The sequence below is a fragment of the Chinchilla lanigera genome, unplaced genomic scaffold (assembly GCF_000276665.1).
Source record: "Chinchilla lanigera isolate Chin_1 unplaced genomic scaffold, ChiLan1.0 scaffold00010, whole genome shotgun sequence".
Classification (NCBI taxonomy): Eukaryota; Metazoa; Chordata; class Mammalia; order Rodentia; family Chinchillidae; genus Chinchilla; species Chinchilla lanigera.
The window spans coordinates 24,757,081-24,783,826 of record NW_004955411.1 but is presented as its reverse complement, the minus strand read 5'-3'; the positions used below and the strand labels follow the sequence as shown (position 1 = coordinate 24,783,826).

The 26,746-nt window shown below is 36.1% G+C and overlaps 1 protein-coding gene across 1 annotated transcript in view; it reads left to right on the top strand.

Annotated features, from left to right (window-relative positions):
* Fbxl4 (F-box and leucine-rich repeat protein 4) overlaps nt 1-26,382 on the top strand; it is a gene marked incomplete at its 5' end in the record, with an annotated part of 57,198 nt that extends 30,816 nt beyond the window's left edge. The window contains 3 exon segments of the mRNA XM_005377798.2: nt 15,699-15,770; nt 21,190-21,502; nt 25,859-26,382. Of these exon segments, the coding sequence (XP_005377855.1) occupies nt 15,699-15,770; nt 21,190-21,502; nt 25,859-26,022 (549 nt within the window). The 3' untranslated portion in view covers nt 26,023-26,382.
* Nucleotides 26,383-26,746: the final 364 nt, after the last annotated feature.

Below are 26,746 nucleotides of genomic sequence, written 5' to 3'. Positions count from 1 at the left end.
TTTGTGAAAATATATCCTATCAGATGTTTCTGAAACGTTATACATTATCTAGTTGTCAGAGACTCATTAGTCTGTAGTTTTCTTGCTATAGTTTTTAAGGAATGTGATTGATGAGGATGAGATTTCACAGCCCAAATGGAAGTTTATAAACATGTATCTAAGTGTGGATAGCATCAACTGTAGCGTCCCTCAATTACTTGCATATATATAAAGTCATTGTATAGATGGGTTAAATACAATTTGCATAGTACTCTATTTCCTAAGTTTTTATTAAACTGTCTGCTAAAATAACATTAAAATCACATGCTATACAGGTTTTTCTGACATTGGGTGTGTAGAAAAATGTATAAAATTGATTTTCATTGATCTATAGTTGATGTACAGTAAAATTAAAAATTACATTATTTTAGTGATATACTGTAACAAATTCAAATTGAGAAAAATTCACCAAGGTGACTTGGAGAGAGAAGGGCGAATGCTTTCATGTCAGTCTGTCACACTTGCCTTGTCCCTTAGCAAAGCACTGTCACCTCCTTCTCCCTTTCATACTCACCCCTGGGATCCTGCACTTAATGATGCTGGTCAGCAGAAGCAAATAGAGTGAGAAGATAAGATGTAGGAGACTGGTCTCTCTCTAAACCTTTCAGATAATCGTTGGTAGTATGTCCAGATGTCAAAGGCTTTGTTGAAAAGAAAGCATAGCATTTGATTTCAGATGCCTTTGCTTGCTCTATGGAAATATCTGAGGAGAAAAAGATACAAATTTGAACTTTGTGGGTGAGGTTATTTTAAAAGAACTACAGATTACTCATGCCCTTTTACTCATTTTTTCTAAATGCTACAAAAGTCAAAAATAAGCAAAATATTAGTATTACAAAATATTTATGCATTGTAGAGTATTACTCTCAGAGAAGTCACATTTATATAATAGTGACATTTTCTGTGGGTATATATAACTTATATTAATAGACATAGTACAACTATGTCACTCATAAGACCTAAGCCAGTCTATGTACATAATAAAAAACACTTTGGAAGATTTTTGAGTCCCACATTTTAGTCTCAAAGTTTGGGAAAACTTATTGAATATATTGTTTGCTGTTCTAGACATTTTGCATTATTACTCGATTATTTATACCAGTCCAGTGAGAGTAAGAAGTATTCCCATTGTACAGATGATGAAATTAAAGTCCCAAAAGATTAACATGTTGCACAGCGGAACAGAACAATATTTGGAGTCAGAATTTAAACACAGGCCTGGTGGCCTCAGGGATGTAGTTAAAAATTGTAACATTGTGAGATACATAAGATCAAAGAAAAAGAGTTATTCTCATAGCTTGTCTGCCTCTATCTAAAACAGTGATTCTTTTTTTTCAGTACTTATTCCTTTTCTGATTTGCAGTTAAGGAAATATAACATTGTAATTAATGTACACATTATAACTCAGTTTAAAATATAAACGGTTAAATACTATTTTGTAACTTTCTTCTAGTCCCAAATAACTTCTACAGGGAAATAGAATTTTTGTCCTTTGTTGTTATTATTAACACATCTAGTCTGAAGTCTTGATTTTTGAAAGTCAGTTATTCAAATTACATTTAGAAACATTTAAGTGAAAGTTTATAGAATCAATACATAATGAACTACTTCAGGAGAATGGCTGATATAAGCCTACTCTTGATTTTAAACTATAGTAGAGAACGGCAGTAAAACAGATAATCCTCAAAATAATTTAGTGCATAAAATGATGTGCTATGACAGCTAAGTGGTGTATTCTGAAGTGGCTAGCAATAGGCAGGCATGCCGCAGGCCGGAGTGCTTGGTGAGAACTCAGAAGAGTGAAACTGTGGCATGGTTAGAATCTCCTTTTATGTTTGTAGGTAGACCCTGGGGTGCTGATGTGTCACTCCAGCCATGATGGTTTTGAATTTTTAGTTATACAAAATGGTAAAATATAGTTCCATTTGTACCCTCAATTTATTGTATGAGGTCTTTCTCTTTCTTCACATGTGTTTAGGATTGCAATGACAAATTGCTTCACCAAAGAAATAATAAATGTCTTCTTACAACAGCCAAGAGAAATCACCAAATAAGCTATATGCTATTTACAGAGTGAGTAGCATGTTTTTGAATTTCAGTAGGTGGAGAGCAGTAAATGTATGCCTAGGGAAGAAGAAGATACTGTATTACTGAGACACAGAGTAGACAGGCGTATAAGCCCAAATGCAGGCCTGCAGTGCCTCTGGTTGTGCTTGTTTGGAAGATTGTGGAAGACTGTGTGGACAAACCGTTTTAGAGGAAACGTTCCCACCCGCTGAGGTTTACTTAAGTGTGATCCCAGGATAATTAGTGAAATTGGTTAGTAGACATGGTAATTTTTTTTAACTGAATTTGGTGGATCTCTTAGAGTTGAGTAGATAAAACTTTAGGCTAAGTATGGAAAGTTAGGGCAGACAGGAGAGAAACGGCTTTGTTTCTCCTACAATTTATGGCAAGGAAGTAATTAGAGTTAAATATTGCAGTGATTGAAAGCGCTTTGCTTTAATCCCTTGTTTCTTTCCTTCTCCACTCATAGTATTATTATATATGATAAGCATTGACTGCAGACACTTCCTTAGCTATTCCTAGTCATGTTTTTATAAGAATAGGGCTGTAAATATCTACTTCATAGACTTTTCAATACCTAAAAATAAAAATTGTACTTTGAAATAATCTCAGACTTTTAGAAAAGTTGGCTTTTAACTTTTAAAAAGAGGGAAAACCCATCTTCCATACACTTTCACCCAGATTCCCCCACCATATGCACTTGTCTTTCTAGCCATTTGAAAAGAAGTTGAAAACGCAGTGACCCCTTAGTTCCACTGGGGCTGTACAAGTAAAGACAAAACATAATTTACCCTGAAAGGATTTTATATATATATATATATATATATATATATATATATATATATATATATGAATGAAAAAAATATATATGTATGTATATGAAATCTCTTTTAACTGTTTGTCTAATAGACTGAATTATATTTCCCCAAAATTCATTAATGTGAGTCCTAACTCACATTACTTCAGAATGTGAGTACATTTGAAGATAATATACTCACAAAGAGGTAATTAACGTTCAATGAGGTCATTTGGATGGGTCTTAATCGAATATCGCTGGTATCCCCATGAGAAGGGATTAGTGTACAGACAGGTACACTGGGCAGACCATGTGAAGACACCAGCAGAGGATGACATTTATAAACCCAAAGTGAGAGGTCTCAGACGAATACAGCTCCACCTCCACTGACACTTCAAGCTCACACTTGCAGCCTTCACAACCGTAAGAAGAGAAGTTTCTGTTAACCTACCTACTCTGTTGTGGCAGCCCTAGCAAACGAATACAACCTGTAAAGGAATGCATGAGAATAACTTTTAACATAGTTCCTAAAAAGTGTCAAGATAAGTCCTGTGCATTTACTGAAACAGTCTGGGTTAGTGTTAAAAGTTTGAGCTTGTTTACCTTTTCTTCGTTGGGAGAAAAACATCTGAAGTGGCGACTAAGGGCATGACAGGTAGCTCGGTAAGAATGTCATTCTGTTGCTTAGCAGCAGAAGAAAAACCAAGGGTGTTTTTTAAAAGTTGGAGTTATAAATGGAACACCTGCATCCAGTTTTGATTGCCTCACTTCAAGAATGATGGAGCATAAATTGAAAGAATCTGAAGAAGTGAAAAGACTGATTATAGGTATTGTGGGAGACTAGTATATGACAGTAATCCACAAGTGTGGTTCAGCAACTGTTTACTGGGCCTGCTAGGCTGTGTCGACAGTTTCAAGGGCCCCTCTGCCTTCATCTTCATGAACTAGGAGGAATCAAAAGAAGCTGACCTTTGCTTCTTTTTAATATCAACTTTGCTGGTTTCTTTTTTTCTGTGTCAGTTTACCCAGCAGAACACACACACACACACACACACACACACACACACACACACACACACATACACACACACACACACACACTGGTACCTCGGTTCACAAACTTAATTCTTCACACGATTCTGGTTGCATACCAGACTGAATGAGAACCGAATCAAAATTCCCCCATAAGGTCAACATTGAGCCTAACCATTCAGTTTGATTCATTTCTCATCCAATTCAGTTTGTGACCAGCATTGTAGAAAGAATTAAGTTCATGAACCAAGATAGATGGATAGATAGATAGATAGATGAAAAAGAAAGAAGATATTTATTCAGAGCACACTGTTGATGAAAGCACCTGAACTTTCCCACAAAGGTATATAATTGTCTTCTAAGAAAGGGTATGATTTGATTTCTTGTCATGCATTTGCTGTTTGCCATGCAGATACGGTGGTCTACTTTCGGCATTCTTACTTGATTTAAAGAACTCATTATTGTACAGTGGCAGGAATGGCTTTTCATTTAACAGAGCCAGTGCAACATTAAGACAAACAATATGACAAAAAAAGGGAGTGGGCTCTCACTTAACAGATCCAATGCAGACAACTAAGACCATGGGGAATAATTAACAAATTTTACTTGTGGTACATGCATGACGGTCCCATCGGGCGGCTTGTACCACTTTTGGTGTAAGTAGTACTGTCATGAATTAGGACAGACATGCATGTGCCCTCGATGGTTCAAGTTGCCCAGGAGCAAGACATGCAAATTACTTTCCCTATGTGAACGTGTTAAAGAGCAGCCTACTTCAGTCACATATACACATATGCTAGCTATCATTGTCGGTCATCTAAAATGCAGTCTATTTCAAGCAGATTGGATAACCTATAAAACAAAGAATATTAGTAATTACTTTGTTCTTAAACAGAATCAAGAGCTATAATATTATAAAACAGACTTTCACACAGTCCTTGATATATGTTCTCAGGCAAGAATGCATCTATACGTCTTTCTCTTGATTGGCCTTGCAGAAGTTCCAAAGGAAATATAGATGCGGCTTTTAGTGGTAGTGTTTTTGTGTGATCTGAGTGAATAGGTTTACTCGGACCAAGTCGGGTCACAAGTCCTGCTTTGCTGTGAGTGGGGAGGTCACTCTTGGAGGCCATACTCATCAACTATAGTTGAAAAGATACTGTTCATTAGAGGTGGAGGCTCAGCCCATTTTCTCACCGTTGGTGTGTCCCAAGGGCATCCATGTTACAGTTACAAGGCTTGTTTAGTGAGCATGCCGTGAGAATGTTGAGAATTAATTATGTGACTTCAGTGCTTACAGGCCTCAGCACAGAACAGGTTGATACCTTCATCTGACCAGTAAAGAAAAAAGTCCTTTTGGAAGAAGACAGGTAGTCTTTGAACCATGACACTTTCTTTTCTGGGCATCATTTAGATGAACAGTGCCAAGTAATATATACCTCAGACTCTTCTTGTATGATTCTATGACTGCCTACTCCTTACCCCTTTGATGAAGAGATTCTTTCTTTATGTAGTCAATAAGGTTACTAACAAGTCCCACTGGTGTATAAACTGCCAGGTCGTTTTAACTACCCATCTCTGCTGTCACGTACTCTGGATTATTATGAACATTGATCATTTAGACATTTGTGGGAACAGATACATTCGACTGTATTATTGTAGATCAAGTTACTGTAATGGTGAAAATAAGTTCTAAAAGAAATTGCAGGGCAAAAGGTATATGAACATTTAGTCTTAGATTTTGTCTCATCACACACATATATTATTGCAATTTGACAAGTCATCTGAACTTTACACTGAATTTGATCCTTTGCAGCTAAAATTCTGAGTCTGTGGCCTGGAGTAGTGTATTAGTTACTTTCTTCTTTCTAGGGTAAAATAGCCGAGACTCACAACTTAAAGATTTATTTTGGTTCCTAGTTTTTAGAGGATTGAGTCTGTAGTTGGTTGGCGCCAGGACAGAAATGGCATGGCAAAACCGTGTGGTATAGTGGAGCTGCTCACTGACTGCAGAGGAAACAGAGAGGGGTGAGCAGGCAGGGACAGGAACCCTTCCATGTCACCCTTGGGGAGACCCACCTATTCCAAGCGGGCCCCACCTCCAAGCACATGCAACTTTGGGGAGACATTTTAGGTGTAAACCATAACAGATGCATGGAAAACATGTACAGTTAGATTTAGAGAACATTCCTTATTTCCCTCAGTGGCATATGTAAAAAGCTTTATAGCATTTGTGCCATTTTTAAACGTTTTTTCTTTTAGACATTAGTTAGAATTCTAATTCTTTACCACAATGTTGATATTACAATTTAACTTCGCAAAAGACAGTATCATTTTCAAGTTGTGATTTTATTAAGTGCATAATCTATGCCATATTATATTCTTAAATTGTGTAAAGAGGAGAATTTGTAGTAGTTCATAGCAAATCTCTAAAGTAATTGAACCTGAATATTCTGAAATGATTATTTCTACATATGGTTAGTTCCAAATAGTTTAAATGCCTCGCAGAATGTTTAAACTTTTAATCTATATTCTTTTTCTTCAAATACACTGAGATTGGAATGCTGGGAGAAAGTTGGATGTTTTTTCTATGAAATAATGAGTTTTAATTTAGGGAGTAAATTATAAAAACCCCTCTTTATCATTTGGAGTTGTTTCTCTTATGAGTTTGACATATATTAGGATTAGTAAAGTTACATTTGTTTGTGATAATGTGATGTCACTAATCTATATCTAGGCTGTGTCTGTAATACATAAGCTTCTTGTATGTTCCTTTATCCATATACTTTCTAAGAATCATATTGAACAATACTGAATTATTCCACCTTCCTATATTGGGAATATAAGTAAGGATTGCACTCTTTATTAATGATAAGCAACAATTAATTTTTGACACCAAACAAAAGGAAATTATAAACTATAATAACTATAAACTCATATTAAGGTAAAATACAGAGCACGGTACCACATCCATTGATTTTATAAGGTCTATGATATATTATAAAATGTGTGATGTACACATAAATGTAACTCTACTAAGCCATTAATCTAGATTGTCTATAAGTTATATGCAAGTATAATAAACATTGGTTATCATTTGTATTAAGTATTTCGGTTAGCCCTTGAGAAGCCTAGAGAATGAAGAGTTATGAAGTTTGTGGGAAGAATTTCTATAAAAATTGTCAGTGAATATTTGAATTCATGCCACCTTTTACCTATCAATAAATTCCCTTTTAGGAAGGAAAGGCATTAATAATAATTCTTTATAACTGCATGGCATTTCATATCTGCTAACATCTGACTTTCACATCTATTGTACATCATTTTACTAACTCAGACTGTTTTTGAAATTGAAGTGGTTCATTTTTGAAGTACTGTTTGTAACATCTGAATATTTAGAGGCTTCACTAAGGGCATTCTGGGGAATAGACTTGCTAAAGAAACAAGTAGGAGGGCAACTGAAAGGAAAGAGAAACAGTCTTTCTCCTCTTGTAATCATTGGACGATGGTGTTTAGGGACTAATTCCTTTATAGCCATTTTCTGAGTTGCAGTGAATTATTAGGAGCCTTGAACCTGTGAGCATGTTATTCAGTTGTTTTTGCCTAATTCCATTAAATAAAACTGTTCGTCCTGAACCTTGTCTCTTGCTTTTCTCTCCTTTCATAGTCTTTTTTAATGGTTTGCCATTTAATCCTTTACTTTGGCATGACTGTCATGTGATCTACTTGACCATTGAATCATGTGTTTACTCTTTTTTTGGGTGGGGGCGTCAGATTTTTTTTTTTTTTTAAATAAAAGGAGGAAAACTTTAACAGACAGGACAACCTTTTACAAAATAGCAAAAGAACATTACAGACAATACAGAGTTACAAACAAAGTGGTAGGAAATTAACAATGTGTTTACTCTTATTAGAGTGTTTTGCTAAATTAAGCAGCTATGTATGTGTCTTTACTTAGATGTGGGGATTGTTTCTGTATTACTAATAGTTATCATTAGATTTTAAAGTGCTGCAGGTAGATTTTATGTGAAATATGTAAGAATATGTTTTTGTACTTGTGTTCTATCAGATGACAGCTTTTACCTAGAGTATATTTTGATGATTCTGTCGAAGAAATTATCATTAATCCAAAGACATGGTAGCAAATTCCTTTATTAGGTTGGTTTTTGTTTGAAAATTACAAACTCATTTGAAACTGAATACCCTGCCTTGCATTATTAAAGGTGCTACCTATTTAAAGTATATTTTAATTTTATAGAACTACACTTCTATCAGTGAGTTTTTCAGAACTAATTGGTAGAATTTGTGGACTTGGGAAATTAAAATAATTTAAGCCTTATATAAGAGGTTTATACATGTTTTAAATTTCTGACTTAGTTTTGTCTTATCTGTGTGTACATTCTGCATGTGTAGGTAGGTTGCCAGTAGTCATTATGGTAGAATTGTTGTGTTCTCTTAGGTAGCAGTCTGCAAACTCTTCTTTGAATGGCCAGATGGTAAATATTTTACACCTTATAGGCCATATGGTCTTTGTCACAACTACTCTTCTTTACGGTTGTAGTGCAGAAACCAGTCACAGACAATACATTAATGAGTGGATGTGTTTGTGCTTGGTAAAACTTTATTTATGAAAATAGGTAGTAGGCTGGATTTGACCTATGGACTGTAGTTGGGCCACTCCTGCTCCAAAGTATTGAGTCTGTTATCACTGCAAAAGCACGCTGTTTTGTACCTGGAAAGGTTTCTCCTCTTTGTTTTAACATCCGTAGCATTATTTTAATTCTGGGAATTGATAGCATAGGGAAAGAAAATTCTGAATATATTCAGGATATATTGAGAATTCAGGAGGAAATGGGTTAATGATATAGAGAGATTGCAAATTGAGTCCATAGATGTGTTCTTTTAACCTAGGTCTTCGCACAGTCTCTGGCTCATTGCTGATTAGCTCTTCAGGAGAAGGCCATGAAACTGTGGTAATTTGTGCTTTCTCACGTCACTCGTACCTGTCAGACTTTTTCTAATCATAATTTAACTCCTTGTTACATTCCTCACAGCATCTCTTTCTTTAACCATCGCCCCATCTCCCCTTATTTCAGTTTCAGCATTTGATCTCACATCTGTTATTCAGCAAAGAGGAGTGAAATTGTTAACATGAATCTTCTTTTGTTCTGTTAGTTCCTAAGATGAGGATAAAAAACATGGTAGTTCTCTCTGCTATTAAATGATCAATTTAATGTGCAGACTGGCCTAAGTTTTTGTAAAATATTTGCCAGAATAAGTATATTGAGCCATGAATTCCTTTACTATGACTTAAAATTCTTCTAGAGAAAAGAATGTATCTATCATACTGCAAGATGTTTTCTAGCTACCTATGCTTAGACTCTTCATTCGAAAGTGAGTTAGGAGGATGTGCTGTTAGGTCTGTGACTTAAAGTTAAGATCTTTAAAAAAGCATTAATAGGTACGGTTTCTCCAAGAAACAGTCCAAATTAATAATGTCTTTGACCAAAAAAAGTTGTTTTACTCTTCCTTTTAAATTGAGGAATAGACTCACCAAAGAATTGATTCAAGACTGTATCAAGAGAATTTTATTGTTTTTATCCAGCCTAGGGACCAATAACAGAGTAAGGTGATAGCTCTGCATGGATGCCCAGACTACTTCAGCATTTGGATGGCTGTCTTAGAGAAAGGAGGGATTTTGGTTTAAGCAGATGTCTGAGTTACTTTTCTCTTATTGCTGAGACAAAATGCCCAATGCCCAAAACTAAGGGAGGAAAGTGTTACTTAACTCACAGTCTGTGGAGGTTTCAGTCCATAATCCGCTGGCTTCAAGGTAGGGTGGCAGGGCTCAGGGGCAGCAGTTCTTGGTGGAGGAAGATAAAAAAGCAACAAGAGGAAAAGAGGGGAGGAGCAAGCCTCTTTTTCTCCCTTATATTCTGTGCAGGCTACTGGCCCTAGGGTGGATGTAGCACTCACACCGCCAGTCCCAGCAGTAGACCAATCATAAACTCTAGATTCAGCTGCCTTGGGAAAGTCCGCCCCCCATGACCACGTGAGGAATTGGTGGGAGGGGGGTGTGGGGGGATGGAGGGGGGTCACATCCAGACACAAACCATAACAGCAGATTTAACCAAAAATTATGCAGTAACCTGGCATTGGCCACACCTCATGGTTAAAACTGAGCCAAACCTTCTACTGGTTCTCCCATTTTGCCCATGTTCTCTGCAGAGCAGGACCTTTATACCTTTAGTGAAAGTCCTGGTTCTGGAAGAAATCTACAAGACTCTAAGACAGAGGAATAAAAAAATGTAGGCTCAGGGATAAGGGTTCAAGAAGTAAACAAACAGAAGTACATTTTAAAGAACTGGAAATTATGGCACACACGTAAACATAAAACAGATAGTTGTGAAAAGAACTGATTTGAAATCTAGGGAATAAATTATACTCATTGGAACTTTTAAAATCAATAGATGAGATAAATTCTAAACTGGACACAAAGATTTGCTAAATTACAAGTTTGAAGAGCGTACTTGGGTTTGTAAAAATTGTGTCAGGTACTGCTGTAACTTCTTTATATATCATACATGTATATATGAACTTACTTAATCCTCAAAGCAGTGCTATTCATTTATTTAATAAATATATATTATACTTATTATGTATTAATCACTGTATCATTTATGTCAGTGTATATCAATTACTCTGAAACTTTGTGATTTAAAGCAACCTACAGAGCTGTGGATATAGCTGAGTTCAGTTCCTAGCACCACAAAAAATAAAGAAAGAAAACCTACATTTATTATTCTCAGTTTCTGTGGGTCTAGAACTTTGGGAATGTTTTAGCTGTGGAGTTCTGGATCTAAGGAGATCAAAAATAAATTCCTCTAAGGAGGTTGCTGCCAAGTTGTTAACTCGGGTACGAGTCATTTTAAAGCTTGACCATAGCTGGAGGATCAGCTTCGCAGCTTACATAGCTATTGGCCAGAGGCCTCTGGTTTTTTTCCACATGGGAGTCTCTATGGGCTGCCTGATTGTCTTTATGATAGACAGCTGGCTTCTCCCAAGTAAGCAAGGAAGAGGGAGGGATGCCAAGGTAGGAGCCACAGCCCTTTTATCACTGGATTAGTTAGGACTGTCTAGAAAAGAAAAACAACAGAAGACGTATTAAGAGGGTTATTGTAAGGAACTGGCTTGTGTGATGGAGGCTAGCAAGTCTGAAGCTCTGTACTCTGAGTCCACAAGCTGGAGATAAAGGAGAGCTGATAGTACAGTCCTAGCCTGAAGGGCAGCAGGCCTAAGTCTCAGGCAGAGCTGATGTTCTGTTTGTAGTTAAAGCCAGGAAAAGGCCAGTGTCCAGTTTGAGAGCCCTCAAGCAGAAAGAATTCTCTCTGACCTCTTGTACTTAGTGGTCAGCTCTTTAAAATTTATATAGGCCTTTAACTGACTGAGTCAGGCTCAGCCGCATTAGAGAATGGCAGTGTGCTTTCCTCAGTGTGCTGATTTAAATGTTAATCTCGTCCAAAGAAACAATTGCACATCAGTATCCAGAATAATATTTGACCAAATACTAATGAACCTTATGGACCAGTCAGATTGATATGTAAAACTAACCATCATAATAACCTAATGTTAATAGTGGAATGCCATCACATCTGCTGTATATTACTGTCTGGAATAATACATGGACATAGTTTCTAAGCCACTGTAAAATTGGTACCTTGGAGATTGCAGTGTTCGTTGAATAAAAATTCCAGAAGAAAGCAATGAAAGTAATGGTAGAGAAGTAATATTGGAAGAGAAAATTGGTAAGAATTTTTCATGTAGAAATTTGTGAGTCTTCAAATCAAATGTGCACCCAGATTATCAAGCAAAATATTTGGTTTTGTTTTCATCTTTCAGACAAAATAAATGAAAAATAATCTTAACAAAATACAGTGAAACAAAACTGTGATCATTAAAAATGAAGGGGCAAGATTATCAGGAAGAAAGACACTGCTCACAAAGGCTGCCAGTAGATTTCTTACCAAATAGCAAAGGAACAGTACTTTCAAAGTGTTGAAAGAATATAACTGTTATCTTACCTGGCTAAACTTTCATTCAAGATTGAACATAAATATAAAGACTACATAAGTTATTTAAATTTTGTGACTCAGATGCCTCATCTGTAAATGGCAATAATGATATTTACCTCATAGGCTATCATTTGTTCACTGATGTATCCCAAATGCTGAGCACATAAGAAGTATTTAGTAGCTGAATGAATGAATGAATGAATGATGTTGTCGTAAGAATTAACCGTGTAACCAGTGGGGCTGTTGTGAAGGTTAAAATATGTAAAGAATTTACAGTATTGTCTGACATGTTAACATTCAGTAAATGAATTAAATTATTAAGATTGTATCATCTATGAAAACTTATTAAAAGATCTATTTAAAGTACTTCTCAATAAAAAAAATTCAGTAAGAAAAGTATCAGATATAATGAACAACTATAGAAATTGATAAAATACCAATAAGTTAAGTAATGACCCTGGCAGTAGTGAAAGAAAAACTAATCTTTATATATCATTTTTAAAAGTTAAAGCCAAAACTTCATAGATGATCCAAAAATTCATATTAAAGAACAAAGCCAAGAAAATAGAGTTTGGAAGAATGAGAAGAGGGTGTTTGACGTATTACACCTTTAAGACTTACTATAAACTACAAAGACTGAAGGTTAGGGTTAGGGTTGGTGCAAGGAAAGCCAGATAGACCATAAAACCAAGTAACCCAAAAGTACACTCACACATATATGAAACTTGCCATATGACAGAATCACAAACCAGTGGATGAGGTAGTCTTTAATAACAAATTAAAACTTGAACAAGGGGGGGATGAAATGTGATATCCTACCATATATGTATAAAATCACTTCATTTGTTTAAAAACCTGAACACAAAATAAAGATTTTAAGGTTGTTATTTGAAAGAAAGTAAAAAGAATATTCTTTGTTGGGTAAAGAGAGACTTTTTAAAGAAAAGACAACAGAAAAGTAAGAGGAAAAAGACTAGTGTGATTATAGCAGAAATTTAAAATGTGCACACCTGAGAAGATCCTATATATACAGGGTAAAAAAAAAAAAAACACGTCTCAGATTTAGAAAAGGTATATGTAAGGGATTGACCTGACAAAGATTGGTGTCCCACATACGTGAAGTATTCCTGTCAGTCAAAAAGGAAGAAAAAGCCCAGTGGAGAAATCAACAAAGGATGTGATTAAGCAATTTACAGAACAAGAAATGTGAGGGGCCAGTGAACGTAGGGAATGTCCTCATGTTCACTAATACTCTTATCAGTAATCTTACAGAATTATACCATTTTGTATTCACTAGGGGGATGTATGTTAGGGCAGACAAAAAAGATGATATGTTGGCAAAGATATGATAACCTAACCCACTACTGGTGGGAGAATAAATTAATTCAAGGACTCAGGAGAACTAGTTTTGCAAAATCTAATAAAGTCAAAGCACACCTAAATGCCTGGAAATTCTTGCTGTGGTATGTGTTATAGAGAAATACTCTCCAATAAATTCACAAGAAAGTGTATATAAGAATATTTCTAAAACCAGGCATGGTGGCACATCCTTGTAATCCCAGCTTCTCAGTGTGCTGAGGAAGAACAATCAAAATTTCCATGTCAGCCTGGGCAACTTAGTTGAGACCTTATCTTAAAATGAAAAATAAAAAGGGGACCAGTATAGATTAGTGATAGAGCACTTGCCTAGCACAACCCTGGGTTCAATCCCTTGTATTGATATAAAAATATTTACTATGTTGTTTGTAATGGTAAAAATTATAAACAAATAAATACCCATGAAATGAGAGTATATGTTGTAATATAGTTACATAATGGAATATTATATAGCAGTGAAAATTAATGAACTAGAATTACCTGTAATTTCAGTGTAGAGAAGTGCCTCATCAAAGTTATGTGGAATATGTAGAAATATATATATGCATATTATTTTTCTCTTTATCTACAAAAATGTAGAACAATATTAAATACCATTTATGGTTACATAATGTATAGTAAAATCATGTAACTTTTAAGCAAACATCAAGTGTTTAAAACCGTGGTAAAAGTTACCTCTGAGGATTTATGTAAACAAGTGGAGGAGTGCAAAAATAGAGAAGCAAAATCAAAATGTTAAGAGTTGATAAATATGAGTGTTGACTACATAAATGTTACACTGGACTCTAAAGTTTTTCATAGTAAATAAGAATAAATTACCAAACATTTTCCATACCCTGTGTGTGTGTGTGTAAAATATTTTTTAATTTAAAGTTTCTTACCCACAAGGATATATCGGGTCCTTTTTCATAACTCCTTAAATGTTCTGAATCATTTTAATGGGGAAAAAAATCTTACAAGACTTTATTATAAGCATCTGTTACTTTAATAAAAATTAACTTAATGTGATTATCCTGTATGTCAGTAAAAAATGGCTATGAATTTTGGAGAACCTCAAGATTAATTTATCTTCATGTACTCTTCCTAATCTTAATATTCTGAGAGCTACATGGCGTTGTAATGTTACAATGTAACAGTATAACATTACTTGTAAATGTTATATTGAAACAAACATAAAATCAGTATAAAGTTTTTGTTGCTCAAACTTAAAGAAATGCTTATTAGGGAAATGATTAGACTGAAGTCTTGTATTAGGGCCAATTATAGTTTTCTTTTTTCTTTGTTGCTTTAACCTTAGTTTATATGAAATCCTTTAGTGCTTTATTTTCCCAGTGAGAGTCTTATCTAGGATTTGACCAGATGTTTTGTATTGTCGCTGACAGATTCTTTACCTCTGCCTCAACTGATACTTTCAATTTCTACTCAACTGAGGTTGTATTGTAGCTTATTTTGTTAGATATGATTTAGTTCAAATGCTTGGAAAGAAATTTTACCATGAAGTTTAAATAATGTTCTCCTTAATTTATAAAAGAAAACTAGAAATCTGAATATTTGCTTTGTTTTATTTTTTACAATTTTTCATACTAGGTCTGTTGTGAAATGATATTAGAACTTTAAAAAAATATGTTAGGTGTTGTGATTATTTAGCAGTCTCACATACTTTTGAGTTTCTTTAGTGGTGAGACTGTTTTCATTGCACGGGCTACATAGGCTTAAATGGCAGGAACATGACCAGAAAGTGCTAGTGTTAGATATATTTCAGTCAGCATGTTGCTACTGACAGGTGCTCAATGGTTGTTGGTATCCTTGTCAGCAAAGAGAATCCTTTGACATTAAAGTCACCAGCTCAGTCCTGATTTGGGGTGACTCTATTGGCAGTTCTATCAGGCTGCAGCTGATCAGTGAATGTCAGCGCTGCTGCTGTTTTTGAGGATTGTCACCAGCCTCTGTGGGTTTTGTGTGTGTGTGTGTGTGAGAGAGGAATAGTTTACTCTTTTTTAACCAGACTTTGAAATTGCTTACCGCTGGGAAATAAACTAAGAGATCATGGGAAATACAGGTGTCTTTAAGGCATGCAAAACCATATACAAAGTGATGATTTAGATGGAGACTAGTAATGATTACCTTGACTCCAAGCCAATCAATGGTTGGAGCACCTGGGGGACTCATTAAGTGGCATTTGTGGAATCTAACCTAGGTTTTGAGCTGTATTTCAGGAAAAGCAGTGACAGCCTTTAATGTCTAATTGACCTCTTCTCTTTGTTTCATTTTCATTCACTTTCCATATTTGTCTCTGATGTGGTCCCTGATGGCAGCAAACAGCACTGCTCAGCATATTGAACTTCTGTTCAGAGCTTCAGCACCTCAGCTTGGGCAGTTGTGTAATGGTAAGTACTTGAAAGTTCTTAGTGTCAATTGCTTGTTCTCATCTTCCTCCTGTGAGTGAATTTTATCCTGAGCCACCCCACCCTGCACCTACCCACAGTTTATGGTTAACTACCTTGTACCCCACTTTCAAACATTTTCCTTAAAGTGGGGAGTATGTTTTTGAAGCACTAATACCTATCTACAAAAGCAAGGAAAGCACAGAGTGATAGAATGAGTTCAGTCTGCCCCAGCCGGAGGTTGTTTTGGGCAAGCCATTTACCTGTCTGGATTTGTTTGCAAAATAAGATGTCACCATACCCAAATGTACTGGTTGTGGTAAGTTGTGGTAAGTTTTTTACAAAGCTAACTTTAGTTCTTAAGTTCTGAGATTGTTTCCTGGAGATGATGATAGTATATAGGCTGGTTTGTTGTTTTTTCTGGTACTGGGAATCATTGAATCGCTGACATTGAGCTACACCCCCTACTCTTCTTTGAGACAGCATTTTACTGAGTCACTACACTGCTTTGGTTGGGCTCAAACTTGCAGTTTTCCTGCCTCAAAGTGTTGGGATTTTAAAAATGCACCACTCTGCCCTGGTGGCTTGTTTTTGTGGGTTTGTTTTTGAACTGTCCTTAGTGGGGAAAATGAGAAGATTAATAGTATGATGGAAATCTTTTTTTTAAAATTTTACTCGTTTTTGACATCCAAAAAGCTAGGGACTCTTGGACTAGAGTATCTCGAAAGTCCTTGAGGATTTAAAATTTTGGTTTTATATGTTCCTGAAAGAGTCCTGAAAAAAGTTAATTGTTTTCATCTTCACTTCATTGTTGAATGGCTTATACATAATACAAAGAGTTAAGATACAGTTGAGCCCCTGGCATAAGACTCTACATATGTGCATACTCACTAGCAGCCAATTTTCTGGTGGAACGATTCATTCCTCTTCACCCTCAGCACTGCCAACCAGAAGAGATTTAGAAGGTCCCCAAAGCATTCTAATTTTCCACCACCTTAGTAAGAAGACCTGTTTAATAGGATGGTTACATTATTCCCTAGATGTTCTGGTATCCTGGGCTAGGACTTAAGTGGCAGGGCCTGTGTCTTAGTTATTTTTCTCTGGTTGCTGAGACAAAATACCCAATGCCCAAAATTAAGGAAGGAAAGGTTTATTTAGCTTACAGTTTGTGGAGGTTTCAGTCCAAGCTTGGCTGGCTCAGAGGCAGAGTGGCACAGCAACAAGAGCAAAGGGGGGAATGGCAGTGCGTGCGAGCCTCTTTCCCTCCCTTATATCGTAAGAAGGCTACCCCCACCCAGGGGGCGGCACTCACATACTTAACCTTCTAAACTCCTCACATTGACACAATGAACAACCAGAGCAGGAAGGGCATGTCCTTTTCACCCCAGGATGTAGAACTGCTGAGTCACTTAGCCAAACCTCTAGACTCCTCAGGTTGACACAGTGTATCGACTGTAACGGCCTGTAACCTAAAAGAGATCCCATTTGAACATTTCTGAAGCTTAACAGTAGCTTTAGAGATGCCTCAAGATTTGGAAATGTAGGCTAGCTACTATTCCTTTTATAGTGACATGTTTATCTCTGTGCCTTCACCGTCTTTAATTGCAGTGGGTGGGCCTTGTTAAGCTGCAGGTATGGGCCCACACGATCCCATTCTCTTGCAGCAGTCTTGGGACTCCATTAGTTCCTCCTTATTTCAAGTCAGACTTCCTTTTGCAAGGCTTTTCGCAGGCTTCCTTGGTTCCCCTTAGTGGATCTTCTGCATGAGCCCAGTGACAGTAGATGGCAGCTTCTGTGACAGCAAACCCTAGAATCTTTACATATTGCCTGGCCTTGTTAGAGTGATAAGGACCCTGTTTAACATTATAGGCACCTTATTCTGCTTGTGATTTACCTCCCCTTAAATTGGAGCAACATTCGCTGGGAAACCAGGCCTCTGGCCACAGACACTTTAAACAAGTTGAAATAATATAACCATAACATACATATTGAAGTGACATTTATTTTAGGTCAATATTTTCCCAAATTGATTCATAGAAAGTTATTCCTGAAGGACATTCACTTGTGTGTTTGTGAGGGCACAGTGGGGGTTCCTGATCAAGATAAGAAAATGATGCTATTGCTCCTCTTCTTGGAGTTTTACCTTGATATATGCTAAAACAAAGGACAGGTTACCCTTGTTTAAGCCAGGGTTTTCCAACCTTACCTGACTACTGAACCCACTTTTTTCTGTATTTTATCTATTAATATGTAACAGCCCATGAGAAATGCTATTTTAGATAAATAGGTTATTTTTTTACGTTGAAGTATGCAGTTACCAGTATCATATTGTTACCCTTGATATTTGTTTCCCAGGAAATGGAGTTCTTGATAGAGAAATTAAGAAATAATGCTCATATTTCCAACATCACTACTCAAGTCATGATGGGACATTTCACATGTGTCATAGAAACACTGTCATTTCACTGCAAGGCCAGGGTTCACCTGGACACTGACACAGATAGCCCTTGGTTGATAGTTTTATACCATATGTACCTGTTGCTTTATCAGTCCTTTTTATCAGTTGACCAAAAGGATGATTTACTTAGGATTTACTTTTGACTATTAAAATGGTAGCAGTTTTCAGGTTTGTGCTATTTGTGAAGCTGTTTTCCTCCTAGCGCACTAGGTTGGCTTTGCAGTGATTGTGATCTATGGTCCGTCTTCTCTGAGTGCTCCCCTAATGGCTTCTTCTGTATTGAATGCAATGTGGATACCAAATTAGTCATGTCACTTTTTTCCCAGAACTGATTTTTGTACCACAAATGCCAGTTTCACAGATTTGTAATGATACGAACTTGTGAAAAGTAGCATCTTGCCAGTAACACACCTAGATCATTCTGGTCACTGCCATAAACATGTGTGTGGGACTCTGGAAATTTAAGTTATTCCTCTCATTGGGAAAGGGAATTTTAAAAATATGTTCTCAAATAGCTGATCATCTTTTGATTTAAAGTTTTATTATCTGTAGTAATAGAAAGCAGTGAACAAATATATAACAAAACCCTAAAGTAATCAGAAGTTTGTTTTAACCATTAGTTCCAACCCTCTTATCTACCGAAGTCTTTTTTAGCAAGTTTGTGAGCAAGCATATTGATTAAGTATGGTTCCACTGCCAACTATGGAAAACCTCCAAATGACTGTGTGTAAACAAGATAGCTTATTTTTCTTACTTGTGAATGAAGTGGTAAAGGTGAATAATTCAAGCAAACTTCCCAGCTGTACTCCTAGAAGGGAAAAAGGCTTCCCACTTTCTCTTGAAGACCCTTTCTAGAAGCTACATGGCTTTCTTGTTACCCATAATTTAAGTATGTGACATACTTTGTAGCATGGAAAGCTGGGAAACTCAGTATTTATTCTGGGCAGCCATATGCCCAAGCAAGCTTCAAAATAAAGTAAATAACTTAATGAATTTTATATTTCTTTTTCCCCCAGTCACTTCCAGAAGAGGGAGAAGCAAGTTATTAGGAGTAGGTTAAGAGAAAGAGTTGTGAAGAACGTAAATTATACCATAACTTCATAATTAGCCACTAAGCATAGGTTGCCTTCATCCCAGTAAAGGTATGGAGATAAATTCTTATTTTCCCACCCCTGGATTTCTTTATGTTTGATATATTTCATAATGCTGTGAAAAGTCACAACAAAAAGACTCCTGGAGGAATTTCACACTGTATAGTATACTGATAGAGAATTAGTCCATATGGCACTGAGTGTCCTGGTACAAATTCAGCACAATCAGAATCATTGGTTCAGAAAGTTTCCTTTTAAGGATGCTGATTGCACTAATTAACAAAGCTACAATTTTGTGTTGTTCAGGTACACTTACTTATAGAAATAGTTATGTTCCTGCAACCTGTTTCTCTTGGTCTTTGGCACAATTCCATCAGGTATACTTGCTGAAGACCAGAACATTTTAAGTTATCGCCACTATATCTCATCTGCCAGTCTTTGGTTCTGACTAAAACCTATAGCTCCACATCTGTCCCATGTCTCCAATTCCTGTTACTACCTTAATCCAGGCTCCTCCTCATCGCTCTTCTAAACTCTTGCAGTGCTCTTCTAAACTCTTGCAGTTCTCTTCACTGCACTTCCCCTCTTCATTCTTAACAGTACTTAGGCTGTCCTTCAGAAGGAAGTCAGAGGAATGTTTGTTTTAGTGTAAATCACTGCCATGTTTCTGTTTATAATCCTCCATTGCCTTCCTTAGTACTGTACCTAAAATAAAAACCCATCCCCTTGTGGCTAAATTGTCTGGCTCTTGCATAACCTGTTCTGTCTTCTCTCTCACTACCCATGAGCCACACTAATCTTATTGTCATGCCTTGAATGCACTGAACTCATCCCTAGAAAGCCCAGCAACCTGCCTGTCTTCCCTCAACTCCTGACAGTCTGATCACATCATCCTCTTTTATTATTTCCTACCATGTATCACTCTCTGGATAATGCCACACATTTATTTATCTCTGTGTCATTTCCAAAAACGTGAACAAAACGCCTGCTTTTTGGTATACTGCTGGGTGTAGGATCTAGAGTGGTACCAACACACAGTGAGGGCATATAAGTATTTGTGGGAAATGGAATAAACAGATTAACAAAAGAAATAGTCATTGTAAGTGTTTATCATTTTGTCTTCTTTTGACTACTGGTGATAAATGATACCTGATTATAACAAAATCACATAAACCTCTTAAAAGAACCTATTTAAAGAAACATTATTAAAATACATAAATCCCAAGATTGAAACATTTAATCATTTATTAGTAGACACTTAACCTTAAATTATAAATACTGCACTTGATCTTAGCCAAAAGGCCGAGAAGCTATTAAATTATAAATATTGGATACCTCTGATAACTGATACTGATTAACATATTACTGTATAATGTAAATTATTTTCACATTGTATGTTCAGTCCATAAAGGCCTCACTTAACACAAAATTACTATTCTAATTAGTACTATCAGCATTAGACAGTTTTTGAGCCTACCAAGTACATACCTTTATCAGAGAAATATTATGTAGATATGCAAGTATATTTATCATAAATAAAATAGCAGAAGCTAGATTCCACCAACAAGTAAGGTCAGCAGCAAGGTCAAAATTGTAAGCTTGAGAAAAATAACACATAATCCTCAAGCTCCTCATAAGAGACTCAGGACTTGAAACTGCTTTGGAATGCATTAACAAGTACGTGAGTGATTTTCCTTGCTGTTTCATGATAGAGTGATAGGTCTCTGAGCTGAGTAGACAGATCTGTTAACAGGCATGAGTATGTTTAAATGGAAGCAAACAATAAGAGATGGTTAAGTATTTTCTCACTAGCTCTAAATCATTTACATTTCTGAGCATAACATGTAAAAGGTTGGAATTATTTGATTTTCAGATTGAAGATTATGATGTGATAGCAAGCATGATAGGAGCCAAGTGTAAAAAACTCCAAACACTGGATCTTTGGAGATGTAAGAATATCACCGAGAATGGAATAGCAGAACTGGCTTCTGGGTGTCCACTTCTGGAAGAGCTTGACCTCGGCTGGTGTCCCACTCTACAGAGCAGCACCGGATGCTTCGCCAAACTGGCACGCCAGCTCCCAAACTTGCAAAAACTCTTCCTGACAGCTAATAGGTCTGTGTGTGATACAGACATAGAAGAACTGGCATCTAACTGTGTGAGACTACGGCAACTGGACATACTTGGTAGGGATGCTGTATGCAAACTTGTTTTAAAACTTGGTTCCTTGACATGAAATCTCATCTTGGACTTTGCAAAGAATTAAAAATTTTGTTCTGATAATACTGCTTGATTTGATAGAAACTGTAAGATAGCAGTTGATATAGAGAACAATTATATATGTATTCAGTATAATAGGACAGTAACACAATTTTACAGTCAAACCTGTCAGAAGCTGTAAATAACCATTAATTGCTGATCCAGTTACAGGAGTGAGAATTTTCATGATCCGTATTCTCTAGGTTTGTTCGTGACAAAAAGGAAGAAATGGATTCATTTGTATAATGAATTCAAGCTAGATTTTTTTTTTTTAACTTGTTAGTGTTAAACTCTTGATTAAGGGATACCGTGAAATTTCCATCCCTGATAATTCTGGTTTTTCAGACTAGTTCTGCCTCAAGGCAGTTCTTTCGAAAATTCATCTTTGGGATTCCTTGTGTTCTTAACTGCATTCATCAACAAGGAACCCTTTGATATTTCATGACTTTCTTCTTCACTCAGCAGAGGTGTCAGCGGTGCTGTCATAGTCATCCCTGCCCACACAGTTAGTACTTTGTGAACTCATGTGACACTTGCACTGTGTTTTCTGGAAATCTGTTAGTACTAGTAGACACTAATAGATTAGTCTATAAGGTACTTATATATTCTTTATTTTTTAACAACATTTAACAAGATGAAAACCTAAAGATTTGAAACGTATTTCTTGTTTCAATTAAAATCTCTCCATATCCAGGCTGATGATACATTTGGAGATGTTGCTTATGGAGTTGTGTGTTACCTCTTAAGCTACTTTTAGGCAAATGTCTTTGCCTACTATGTGCACATTTTGGACTAAATGTTTTAGCTGTGTTATATTTTATTTGATTTCCACAGCTCGAGGAGTCTATGTTGTTATCTTTTCATAGATGAGGGTACTGGAAACCAGCAGTTAGTAAGTAGCAGAGCAAGAGTCCAGACGTAAGACTTTTGGCCCCATAATCAGGACTAGTTTTCCTGGCAACACCACACTCACTCACTTTATTTTTTGCCCTTCCTACATATCTTCCTCCTTGCATTGTCCCAAGCCTTTTATGAGAGAAATGTTTTTGAAAAGTTCAAGAAAAAGTCATGAATGTACAAGAATGAGGAAAACCAGCAAAGGCCTTTACAAATGGATGCATTCTTCACTTCATAAAATAGTACTGTTGTTGGTTCAAAACAATTCCTTCCTCAAAGAAAAATATCATATACAGTACTAGGTACGAGCAGTTCCAACCACTGGAAGAGGTGACAGAGCGCAAAGCAGGCAGGAATGCTGATCTTAAGCAGTGCACAGCTGTGATGAGAGGTAGGGTCAGTTTTCAGGGGACCTAATGTTGGCCTAGTAAATGTACAAATGACTTCACATAAAACAAAAATAAGACATATAATGAAAATATTTTTAACATTTAACATCTTGAACTCTCATGAGCATAACAGCAAGGAAGTATCGTTTATTATACCATAAAAATTGATGGAAGACAGTCACCATGCAAATATATTTGAATGTTTTTTAAAATAAATAGTGCAGTAAGCAATAACAAGTGATTAAATAAGAACAAGTATAATTGTGTGATATATATTGTTATGAGCATATAGTAACTAACTTAATGCTCACAGCCTGGTAGGGTAGTTATTTTTAGCCCTACATAAGGAAATAGGCTCAAGCAAATTAATTGATTTTGCTCAGCTAGTAATGGTACAATCAGAGTCTGGTCTCCTAATCACTAAACTATGTTTTCTTTATTCTTTGCTATATTTTGGTTATTATTTGCTATATTTTGGTTTCTTTAATCCTTATGTGTTAGAATATTTTTTAAAGAAAAATAAGAATGCCTCATTCAATGAAGCCAGGAGTCATTACTTTGTTGTTGTTTTACATGGGTATTAAGTGGCAGTCCTGCTTCACATTGAAAATAGTGCTTATCACTACAAAGCTGAGTAAGACACTGTATATTTCCACTTTCAAAGAGTTCTTAACATAGGAAGAAGGAGAAAAACAACTATATAAATGAAATGCAAGCCAGAGACAAGTCCATTTTGATGGGGCTGAGAAAGAAGAAAGAATATATGTAATTCCAGAAATAAGGAAAGGCTTTAAAAGATTAGTAGATATTTTAAAGATATCCTTGGTAAGGGAATACAAAATGGGAAGAGAAGGCCTTCCTAAGCAGAAGTAACAGCATAGGTCAAAAGTATAGAATTAGAAAATACAGTATGTCTTCAGAGAATAGACAGTCTAATTTGACTTACCATGTCAGTAAAATGGAGGGTTTCATGGAAAGTTTTGAACACTGCAATAAGGAATCTGTACAAAATTAACCCAGGAATGGTTATTTCAGGATTTTAATGGGGGGTGGTATATATAGCATGTATTAGGACCCTTAACCTAGAAACAGGTAGCAGATAGATTGGAGAAGGAAGAAATCACATTCAGAAATTTGTTTCAGTAGTCCAGATGGCCTAAAGTAGGTACTAGAAAATTAACCAACCTCCCTTCATTCAATACACACCTATTTAGCATGTACTGTGTTGGGCACTGTTTTCAGTACTGCAGATATAATAGTGGATGAGATACACTTGACTCCTGCCCTGATGAAGTAAGCTGACTGAGCAAATAACTGGACAGAAGCGCAGTCATTTGGAAGAATAGGACAGTGACCTAGGCTCATTGAATTTTAAATCCATGATTTCTTTCACAGAAATGCTTTTAGGATTTAGGGAACTCATTTTTTAGGATACTCAGATTGTAATGGGAAAGACTAGCACATAGAAAACAGTCATGGCAGTTGGTACAAAAACACCACATAGGTAAGTGCCTAGGTTGAGGTTCTCTGATCTCACATAACAGAAGTGCACTTGAGATAATTTAAGCATAAGGAAAAGAAAGTTATTATGAAGATACACTTGTATCTCTTGAATCCCAAGTGTAGAAGCTATGGTGAGATCTCAGGACTGAAAAACCACTAAAAGGCAAGAAAGCTCTTTTCTCCCTCTCTCACTCTTTCTCTTTTTTACTTTTCCTGTCCTGCGTGCTCCAGCACTTGTACCTCCCCAGCCTTCTGGCAGGGTGTATTCATAAAAATTTTTATGGTGCTTCCTTGGTTTTGTCTTGTTCTCTCATCAGAATAGCATTCTCTGCTTTCCTGAACACAAATTGCTAAATACAACAGCTCCACTTGGCTTTACATGTTTTTAGAAATAAGGATCTGTGGACCCTGAAAGCTTTGCTGAATCCCAAGTTTAAATTCCCAGGGGAATCCGAATTGCCTCAGTTCGGGAGCAGTCACAGGTAGCATGACTCTATATTGACGGCTCTGGAGCTTGTGCTGGGAAGGAGATTATAAAGAAGTTCTCAGAGAATTAAACTTAGGTTAGCATTTCAGAAATCCCAGATCCCCTCCCGGTAGATGTGCATATGTGATATGATTGTGATTGTTTCTCCCTAGAAAAGTTGTAATTAAAGCAACAGATTGTCTCTTAGACTCAAGTGACATTTGGTAGTTATTAAGTACCTGACGTATCAGATGCTTTACATAATTTATTTAACTTTCAATTGAACACACCATAATCACTTGAAATTTAACATCAGCTAAATTAACTCATCATCCATCATTTGTCTTCCAGTAGTATTATTGCATACTCCCTTCTCACTATAAGGCTTACCAACTAGTGTTGTGTTTATTTGCTTTCTACCATGGTCAATGAGTTCCTTAAGGCAGGCATGTGTCTTAATTATCTTGGCGTTTCGAGTGCTAGTACAGGTGCTTAGTACTTTAGCAGAGTAGTTGCTTAGTAATTACTTTGCATGGTTGAATTATTGTAGGTATTGCTGCCAGATTTGACCCGTAAGTTAGGGAAAACGAGGTGTGAAAACCATTTTGCAGAAATAGAACAGTTGGATGACAGAAGGACTGTTTGGAAGAGGTCAGAAGTAGGAATGAAGGTGGGGGGTAAACGATTGATCAGATTCAAGTCATAGGTACTAGATTGCTTGGGAATATTTAGGTTTTCTTTCATTAAACAGAGCCATTTCAACCTGAAGCTCTGTTTTTGTTTTGTGGTAGTGCTGTGGACCAAACGCGTGCTGGTCCCGGCTCCTCCAGCGTGCTAGCATTGTGGCACTGAGCTACATACAGCCCTAGCCCTTCAATCTGAAGTCATTTGTTTGAAAAAAATGTTTTTAATTTTTAAAAGGTCATTTATATTGTTTTTAAGTAAATAATTTAAAAATTCATTATTGGGATATTTTATAAATGTACTTAAGGTGTTTTGTTTGGCTTTTTCTTTTTCTTTTTTAACAGGAACAAGAATGGTAAGTCCAGCATCGTTAAGAAAGCTCCTGGAATGCTGTAAAGATCTGTCCTTACTTGATGTGTCCTTCTGCTCACAGATTGATAACAGAGCTGTGCTAGAACTGAATGCAAGCTTTCCGAAAGTGTTTATAAAAAAGAGCTTTACTCAGTGACTTCATGTATGTTCTGTAATTAAAATCAGTGTTTTTTGTAGGGTTTTATTTTTGTTTGGTTTCCTTGTTTAGTTTTTATAATGGTGACAATTGAGACATTTGTAGATTTTAAAGGAAAAATACAAAATTTCCACTGAATTAAGTAAAATGTAAAGAAGTGTTTGCACAAAATATTGGAACCAGTTTTCAAAAATAAGTGAGTGGGTGATAATATTTTTACCTTATGTTAATCTGTGGTATTATGCTTTAATCAATGAGTGTGTGTTAATAAAAGAGTAATACAGAAGCACTTTAACTTATTTTTAAGTGAACAATAAAATATGATATTTATGCAAAAATAAAGTTGATTTTTCACACTTCCATGTGAGGATAACTTATTAAGCCTTATGATCTCACAAGTATTTTGTTTGGTATAAACAATTGTCACAGCTACTTGGGGAAGTGAATTTTTTCCACTTCTAATAGATTTATCGAAACTGCTACATTAAGCTAGTAGAAAAATGTAAGCATAATCAAGAATAAGAAGTAAAGCCACTAATTGAATTAGCTTTCTAACTGCTAACTGGATGCCTTAAAAGTTTGCCTCAAGGAAAGGTTTCAGGATTCTGTATTACATGTGGATTTTGTTTACATACAGAAAATCATGTATGTGGTCTTCATTTGTGTGTGTATATGTATGCGTGTGTGTTGTACTTGAGCCCCAGTACCTTAAATAATTAAAATG